The sequence below is a fragment of the Zootoca vivipara genome, chromosome 4 (assembly GCF_965207765.1).
Source record: "Zootoca vivipara chromosome 4, rZooViv2.hap1.1, whole genome shotgun sequence".
NCBI lineage: Eukaryota > Metazoa > Chordata > Lepidosauria > Squamata > Lacertidae > Zootoca > Zootoca vivipara.
In genome coordinates, this window is record NC_142587.1 from 72,713,836 (window position 1) to 72,723,631 (window position 9,796).

General features: G+C 40.8%; 2 protein-coding genes across 3 annotated transcripts in view; one reads left to right on the forward strand and one right to left on the reverse strand.

The window, feature by feature from the left end:
* Nucleotides 1-9,796, forward strand: part of QTRT2 (queuine tRNA-ribosyltransferase accessory subunit 2) — a 179,659-nt gene that overhangs the window by 46,495 nt on the left and 123,368 nt on the right. The window lies entirely within an intron of this gene.
* The window catches only part of DRD3 (dopamine receptor D3), a 31,388-nt gene that overhangs the window by 14,397 nt on the left and 7,195 nt on the right, over nt 1-9,796 (reverse strand). The window contains exon 2 of the mRNA XM_060273750.2: nt 1,115-1,227. Within this exon, the coding sequence (XP_060129733.1) occupies nt 1,115-1,227 (113 nt within the window). The remainder of the gene's footprint in view (nt 1-1,114; nt 1,228-9,796) is intronic.

The following is a 9,796-nucleotide window of genomic DNA, read 5'->3' on the forward strand; positions in this document are numbered from 1 at the left end:
TCTGGTGCCGTCACTGGGTTTTAGATGAACGACTGGGTGGAATAAAAATGGCCAGTGCAGAAATCTTTTGTTCCCCTCCCCACTCCATTTAAGTGAGTGTAAAAAAAAGGTTGAGGCTCTATTATATGTGTTTGCATGTAACATATGTATAGGCCTAATTCACACATCATGTTAAGCCAAGCTATGTGTTAACAGGACTGCATGAAATTGTTAGCTCCCAGAAATGAGTTTGCACCCACTTTGCTATCTGGCCCCTGTCTTTTTAGCACAGCATGACATGACAGCTAAGCCAAGGTTTTTAGGGTGTTGTCCAAGCCGGGGATTGTGGTTAATGTCTCTTCTCCTTAACTGTACAGTGGTACCTCTACTTACGAATTTAATGCGTTCCGAACGCACATTCGTAAGTCGAAAAAAAATTGTAAGTAGAATCCCATAGGAATGCATTGGGAGAAAAAAATTCGTAAGTCGAAGCAACCCTATCTAAAAATTCGCAAGTAGAAAAAATCCTATCTAAACCACATCCAAGATGGCGGACGGAGCTCCATTCATAAGTAGAAACATTCGTAAGTAGATCTGAAGAAGTGTGCATGCACACGAAAGCTCATACCAAAATAAAAACTTAGTTGGTCTTTAAGGTGCTACTGAAGGAATTTTTTTTATTTTAATTCGTAAGTAGAGTTATTCGTAAGTAGAGGTACCACTGTAATATGTAACCATAGGACCAACCTTAGGTATAGATTGTGTTTAAGGAGGAGGGAACTCTGGGATTCATCCAGCATGTTTGCACGGTTCTGATATGCCATGGCTTACCATGATGTACGAACCAGGCCATAGTTTGCTATCACATTTGCTTAACTTTATGGTTACTCAAATGATTCCCCGAGTTTACTTTGCTAACAAAGACACAGATTGGGAATCTAATGTTTGACACATACATAACAACTACCACATGTGGCACAATTCTCTGATGTATTTTACGTGGCACGCACATATGTGGCACAATTGTTTTTCTACATAAATCCCTAACATAAAATTCAACCCACTTCCCTGTCTTAGCCCACCTGAGAATCTCCCATTTCTACCACAGCTTACTGTTGTGCTCTTTTGTTCTTACCTGTCAATGCTGATAGCGCATAGATTTAAAATGCTGGCTGTGCACATCATCACATCCATGGTAACAAATACGTCACAGCAAACACGGCTGAAGTTCCAGACTCCTCCCATCACCTAAATATCAACCACAAAATGTCACTATTGCATTGCACTGAATGCTAATACACTGCAGTTGCTCCTTCCCATTATAATTGTGGAATTGTTTTATATGGACTTGTTCATAGAGGAAAGCTGTGTGGCTCCTAGGATTCAACCCATATATCCTCTTGCAGTTAGCCCTGCCTTTCAGAATTAAATGCTGCTCTAGACACAAATCTAGAAAGTGGGCAATGGATGTGGGGATAAGTTAACTAGGTTCATCAGGATATATATTAATTCCATCACAAAAGAACTGAAGCATCAAACCCTGCAAATAATCATTCAAGTTCATCCTTGTAGGTCTGGGAAAAACAACACCCAGGGTTAAACTAGATATGACACTAGATGTGCCATTAGGAACTTTGCCATTCTCCCCACCTGCCCCAGCTCCCTCCCTTACTTAATAGTAGGGGCAGGAAACCTATTTTCACTGAGGTTGCAGTGCACGGAGACGGAAAATTTAGCTGATTCAGCAGCTGTGTTCGTTCAATTATTCATGGTCTATTTACCCAGTCTACATTACTGTACTGTACTGTACAGTACATTGATTATTGCCTTCATTTTATGTATGAATGGTCTTGTAAAATTTGTGTTAAATTGCTTTTTAGGGGGTGTTTTTCATCATCTGGAACGGATTAATGCACTTTCCATTACTTTCAATGGGAAAGTTTGCTTCAGTTTATGAACGCTTCAGTTTATGAACAGACTTCCAGAACCAATTGTGTTCATAAACCGAGGTACCACTGTAATGTATATACTGTACTGTATAGCAGGCGTTTGGGGGAAAGTTTCATCCACTGTTTCACAAGCTGCAATAAGGAGCATGAAATTACTACAGGACTCCGAGTATACAGTGGTACCTCGGTTTATGAACGCAATTGGTTCCGGAAGTCTGTTCATAAACTGAAGCGTTCATAAACTGAAGCAAACTTTCCCATTGAAAGTAATGGAAAGTGAATTAATCCGTTCCAGACGGTCTGCGGAGTACTTAAACTGAAGTGTTCATAAACTGAAGCGAACGTTCCCATTGAAAGTAATGGAAAGTGGATTAATCTGTTCCAGATGGGTTCGCGGCGTTCGTAAACCGAAAATTCATAAACCGAGGTGTTCATAAACCAAGGTTCCACTGTATTTCAACCTAAAGACCATCTTTTCCCCTCATGAGCCTGCCCAACAATTAAGATCTGTTCTGGAGGCTTTTGTTGTTGTCCCCCACCTCCTGGGCTCAGAAAGGATACTGAAAAGAAGTCCTCTTCAGCAGGAGCACCCAAACAGTGGAACTCGGACCCTGGATTTATTTGGAACCAGAGAACTTAGGGCAGTATTTTTTTATTTAAAAAATTGCACAGGCTGCCTGAGAATTAATTAGCCATGGAGGCTTTCCTCATTGTCCCACCACTGGAACTTTATTACCCATGGAAATGTGAGGCCAGGCCTTTTTGTCTTTGGTTGCATCCTGGCTTTGAAATTCCCTGCTCTGTGATATTTAGCCGGCTCCTATGTTGGTAACTATGTTGGTTTCCCGTGCTGAGTGCTCTGGTCCATGGGGTCTTGAAGAGTCAGACATGACTAAAAGACTAAACAACAACAATGTTGGTTTTCATGTGTACTCCCCACGGCGGAGATGAACCCCGACAGGAAGGAGTTGAAAGGGAAGGTGCCGACGCCGAGGCAGTAGCCGAACTGCAGCGCTCCCGTGAGCATGACGTAGAGCAGGTAGGCGTCCAGCACCTTCAGGCGGCTCGGCGTCCCGCTGCTGTACTCGGCTAGGAAACGCCGCACTACCGAGCTCACCGAGCTCGCCCCGGACGAGCCAGAAGCTGCGCCTGACATAGCGACGGAGACACTGCCACACAACTTGAATTAAAGAGCTATGGTTCATTTTGTATTGGCTATTTTGCTTAATTTTTGTTATCCATCTTGAGATCTTGAAAAAAGTGGGATATCAATAGGTTTGGTTTTGTTTTTTTTTAAAAAAAAAATAGAATAAAAAGTCTGGTGCCTTCTTCACCAACTTTTAGACAATGTATAAAGACCATTCTGTTCTCTCAGGCTCAATGGCTTTTTATGATATCTGTCTCCTTTTAATTGCCTGATCTATTATTTTTAATTGAGTTGTTTGTCTTTTCGTTTTTATTGTGGTTTCTCATCTGCTGTTTTATTGTAAGCGAGAAAATAGCTTATCTCCTGAGTTTACACCAATAAAACTAAGAAACGTGAGGAGTTAGTGGTCCGACGTTGTTTATTGCAAAGCAATAGGTTAGTCGGATCGTTCCGCAAAACTGCAACCCCGCCTGGTGGTCCAGGCAGTGGTATTTATAAAATTTCAAACAAAGCATTTCAATTTTCACCAATCATATACATCATCACCTAATTTCATGTTTAAAACACATGCGCAAAAAGCACTGGCAATTTCTGCTGATTATGTTCTGATTCCCACTGTGTTCTGTTACATTTTGTTAGTGTGCATGTTGGGAACTTGTGTTATGTGTAGCCATTTGCGCCATGTAGCAACTTATGTTCTAGCTTTGAGCTGTATCTTTGTGATTCACATATTAGCTGTATTTCTGTCCCAATTGGGGGGGGGGAACGACTTGCAAAATCATCAGTTTCATAAAGTAACAGGCTACCATAACTTTTCTATTAGAAGCACACTCAAGGATTTACAGGGGTACACATTATCACATTTATTGTGGCCCTTTGGGCCACTGCCACAGTTCCTTAGTAATTTTTTATGTTTTATTGCATTTTAATTTGTTTTATTGTTAGCCGCCCTGCGGCATGACAGGGTAAACACACCTCAAAAAAGCAAGCAAACCCATAAAGTAAAGCCTGTTACTTTATGAAACTGATGATTTAGCAAGTTCCCCCCCCCCCCAAATTGGGGCAGAAATACAGCTAATATGTGAATCACAAAGATACAGCTCAAAGCTGTATGAAATTACCAATGAAATTACCAATGCTGTATGAAACCTCTAAGACACAGTTGTTCTCTGGTCTGCTGTGGGCTGTATGAGGGAGCAAGGGAAAATACCTCTGCCTGTTCTTGCCAGCCATGTACTGCATAATATTTAGAAATTGACTTCAAGTGTTTCTGCATAAGTTCCAACAGGTTTTATTTAGCATCCACACTCCCCTTCTACAACAAGCCAGGCCTAGTCAAGCAGCCATAATAGATTCTGGTAGGCCTCAAGTCAAATACTTGTTTTACACCAAAGGTGTTGTCATAAAACCATAGTCTACTTAGAGATCACTTCCTTGCATTCTCCTTATGCTATATATATATGACTATGCACTCTATCAAGGTGCACTCTGTAAATTCTTCCCACTCTCTCAGAGGTTTTGTGTCCCAAGTATTGGTATTGCTAGCTTCATAAACTTGTGGTTTTTTTGAGTTGCTGATTTCCTTCCTTTCTTCCAAACCTTTTGCTATGGGGTGTCTCACAGCAGAGAAACTTCACAAAGGAAGACCACTCTTAATTTCCCATTAACCCACCATGAAATATGGACGGTCCCTTTCTCAGATGCTTTTATTTCAATCCACTTTTTTTCATTAATTGCTGTGTATTACTGACATTTTTGCCGCTCATTTTAAAGGGGCATAATGGTAGACTCACAAATGATTTTATGTGAAATAAGGCTACTGTATATTTATGCGAGGACACCTGTCCTCAAAGGCAGGATATAAATCTTTTGAATAAGGCTGGCAGGGTGCTGGGCTTCTCTTGCCTCTTAAATACACTATCTGTTGTTTGAAGTTGGAAGCTGCGAGAGAGGATACCACTGAAAAGGCTTCTCTAGATCACGGTGTTATTTACTTCAGTATTGTGCACGAGAAGCCATCCAGCATGTAGCACTCAGACCAAAAGAGTGTTCCTGAGCTGAGAAAAGACCTAATTAAAGGCAATTTAAACTACAAAATGCTAGTAAAAACCATGGGAGTTGTGCTTGCTTTCAGGTCTGTGGAAGTGCCAAAATGAGAGATCACTCTGCCTGTTACTGATTTTTCAATAGTAATAAAAACACTAAATGCTAATGAGTGGCTGAAACAGACAGCATCTGTTCAGTTGCCCTTCATAATTCTATAGCCCTAGGTTTGATTTACTCATCATTATTCATTATTGTTCTGTTTCATGCAAGCTTTCCAACAGAGAAGCACAAGGCTGTTATTAGGCAGAGAGAGATTTGTTGCAGATGCACATAAAAGGTCTGAAATTTCCTGTTTTGATATATATACAACAGAAGCCCAGACTCATTATTACTATTTTTTTGCATCCAAACTGCATTTGATAGGTAAAGGTAAAGGGACCCCTGACCATTAGGTCCAGTCATGACCGACTCTGGGGTTGCGCATTCATCTCGCATTATTGGCCGAGGGAGCCGGCGTACAGCTTCCAGGTCATGTGGCCAGCATGACAAAGCCGCTTCTGGCGAACCAGAGCATCACACAGAAACGCTGTTTACCTTCCCGCTGTAGAGGTTCCTATTTATCTACTTGCATTTTGATGCGCCTTCGAACTGCTAGGTTGGCAGAAGCTGGGACCAAGCAACGGGAGCTCACCCTGTCATAGGGATTCGAACCGCCAACCTTCTGATCAGCAAGCCCTAGGCTCAGTGGTTTAACCCACAGCGCCACCTGGGTCCTAGGTATTTGATAGGTATGGTAAATACTACAGTTTAGTCCCTTGTGTGCACACCTCTACTTCTAGGACACTAAATGTATAACATTCAGTCAAATAATAAATCAAACATGTTAAAATGAAGAAAAAATGCCATCAAAAGCAATTAAAACCAAACTTTAAAAAACCAAATTTCTAATAAAACATTTTGAATCTACTGCATAAGTTGGTTTTTCGGAACACTTATTCAAAAGCACTATATTAGAATCTATCATGCAAGAACTGTATATTAAACTCAGCCAATTTGTGTGCAAGGTGGGATTATCAGAAAAGCTTAAATGTAAATAATCCAATTTTAATTTTTGTAAAGCTAATTTTATTGCCACAAAAAGATACACACCTTCAAAATGCACAGCTAATGCATAAATCTATTTAGGCTGCAATTTAGTCTGCAATACCCATTAACCTGGGAGTAAGCTCCACTAAGTATCCACAGTAGTGTCCGCAATTGTGACCAGAGGAGGAATGCCCACTGGGACAACCACAGAGAGAAGAAACACCATGGTGCAACTGGGCGTCTTCTTCTGTCCCAGCTGCAAGAAAGGATGTCTCTCCCATATTGGTCTCTACAGCCACAGCAAGCACTGTAACTCTCTAATGGTTTGATTCCCACCCTCCAAAAAACAAAGCACATTCCTCCATTGTCTCCTGAAACAGATGGATGCCTACCAACCAGCTCCACTGAACTCAATGAGACTTATTTCATGTAGACATGTTTAGGATTGTGCTGTCTATTGCTTGTAACATAAAGCGACATAGGTAGAACTAGTGTGTTGAACAGAATTATAGGTGTTCCTGAGATTTAGTCACCTGTCATCTGAAACATTGAGGGGCAGTGTCCATCTATTTTCCCTGAATGGCCTAAGAACACGAGAAGAGCCCTGCTAAATCAGATCAAAGGCCCTTTGACCCCACCATCCTGCCAAGGAAATGCCTACAGCAGACCTTCAAGCGGGATCTAAGCATGATAGCATTCTGCCTACTTGCATTTCCAGGTAACTGGTAGTTAGAGGCATCTCTGTCTTAGGGTAGCATGTTCAGATTACAGTGAATGCATATAAAACCAGTGAAGTATAGTGGTTAGGGTGAGACTAAAGGTGGGGGACCCAGGTTTAAATCCCTTTCAGCCATGAAGTTTGTTGAATAGCTATAGGCCAGTCACTATCTCTCTTGTCTAACAAACTTCACAGAGTTGTTGTGAAAAGAAGAGGGTAGAGCCATTATGAGTTCCTTGAAGGAAGTGTGTGATAAAGTGCAATGAATAAACAAATGAAGAATGCAAGCATAAAGGAGGAACCCGCCAGATTTTAAAAGGATGGGCAGAAATCCATTCTTATTTACATCAATGCAGGTTTCAGCAATTCCACTGAAGCTGATACAATTACCGACAGCTGAAAATCAGATTAGAGACCTAATTTATTTTTTCATTATCTCAGCTATTTTTGCCTTCATTATATATAATTATTTTAATGGAATTTACTTCCATGAAAGTGTGTTTAGGATTGTATCCCAAGGCATTCAGCTATATCTTCCTAAAACAGATACTTTTAATGGACTGAGCACTCTACCCAAATCTCTTCAGAAAGCAATTAGTCAGTGCATCATTGAAAAGAGAAATGCTTGATCTGTTACTGAGTGAAGAGTGATATTACCAGATGATAGAAGCTCCAAACCATTGTGCAGCAGTAGTAAGTGGAAATCCACTGAATTTGTTTGCCTCCATTCGTTTTCAGCTCTGCATTGTCAGAGATGTATTGCCTAGAGGTATGGTAAGCACCTATGGAAATGGTGTTGTGCTGGTTGGTTAAAACATAACTATTTGCAGGGACATTCCTGAGCACTGATTTTTAGTACTATGGTTTCAACCAGTTGGCCCTATATGACCAACATACCCTGGGATATGTTGGTCGTATAGATATTTCCTCAGGCTGCATAAGAAAACAACCTCATTAGGTGTACTAAGGATAAAATCTGTGGGAAACGCACATGTTGGTGAAGAATCCAAAGTGGATTGCTGCCTGGCATCCATAGCATTATTTTCATTGCCATGATCCTCCACTTTGTCGAAGGGAAACACCCCACTGGAGTAAAAATCATATATCAAACAGACGGAAAGCTCTTCAATCTGAGCAGGCTGAAAGCAAAGAATAAGGTTACCGTAACTTCCGTCATAGAGCTTCGGTATGTTGATGACAACATAGTGTGCGCACACTCAGAGGATGACCTCCAAACCATCCAAATATCTTTGCAGAAGCTTACGAAAACTTGGCCTATCAGCATCCAAATAACCAAAGTGCTGCACCAACAAGTGCAAAATAACCCCTCTGCAGCACCAGAAATACAACTCAGTGGTGTAACATTGGAAAATGTTGATCACTTCTCCTACCTAGGCAGTAATCTTTCCACAAAGGCCAACATTGATGCCGAAATCCAGCATCGCCTGAGCTCTGTGAGTGTGGCTTTCTCCCAATTGAAGTGCAGAGTGTTTGAGGACTGGGACATCCGCAGGGAAACCAAAATGCTTGTTTACAAAGCTATTGTACTACCAACCTTACTGTATGCTTGTGAAACATAGACCACTTATAAATGCTATCTCCAACTCCTCAAAAGATTTCATCAACAGTGTCTCCGAAAAATTTTACACATCAATTGGGAAGACAGGCGAACTAATATCAGTGTATTGGAAGAAGCAAAGATCACCAGTGTCGAAGCAATGATTCTTCAACATCAACTTCGTTGGACTGGTCATGTTGTGCAGATGCCTGATGATCGTCTTCCAAAGCAACTACTCTATTCCGAACTTAAAAATGGAAAGTGTAATGCTGGTGGTCAACAAAAGAGGTTTAAAGACTGTCTCAAGGCAAATCTAAAAAATGTCGTATAAACACTGACAACTGGGAAACACTGGCCGGCGAGCACCCCAGTTGGAGAGCAGCCTTTACCAAAGGTGTCATGGGCTTTGAAGAAACTTGAACTCAGGACGCAATGGAGAAACGTGCTAAGAGGAAGGCACGATTGGCAAATCCACACTGGGACCAACTCCCGCCAGGAAACCAATGTCCCCACTGTGGAAGGACGTCAGTCATTTACAGACTCATTTTTAAAACCGTGTTTATGGAAGACAATCTTACTCGGCTACGAGTGATCACCAAAGAAGAGAAAGAAGGAGAAGAGTGTTGAAAGCAAGGAAGGCCTGCAAATAGGTCTTAGTAGCTCAACAAAGTAACATATTTTTTAAAAACAGTTAGCTTAATTCAAATGTATGTCAGCCCTTTTCATTTTTAGCCTATACCACATTTAGGAAAATGCATACCACTATCTGGGTTTGAGTCATTCACAGCAGAACTACCAAATACATAGAATTAGCTGAGAGCCTTGAACACTTAGTTGATAGGAAGATTGGCTTAATCAATTTTCTTTTAGCTTTGAAACATGAGATTTGTTATATATGCCATATTTGAAAGAGTGGCATTTATTCCATGAGATAAATTACAGAAAGGTTATTCTTACAGCCAAAATAGGTTTTTATTTTATTTTTTAAGTGATGAATCCCACAGTGACATCATTATCTCATCTGGGAGAACTGGCAGACCATTTGACACCTTGAAAGCCCCCAGAAGCGTTCTACAGATTGCTATTTGAAATGCTTCATTTTTGTAGGTGCAGCCAAGCACGGTTGTCATCCAAGATCCTTAACCGTTATTCAACCCTACTTAAAATGGACTAATTAGGATTATTCTTAAATCAGATTTATTACATGAGTATTGCAGGTGTGGATAATTCATGGCAAAACTGCATGGTTCACTGTTTTAACTATTGTCTTACGACCCTGAGTTCTCTGGACAAATACTCTCCATCTCTATCCA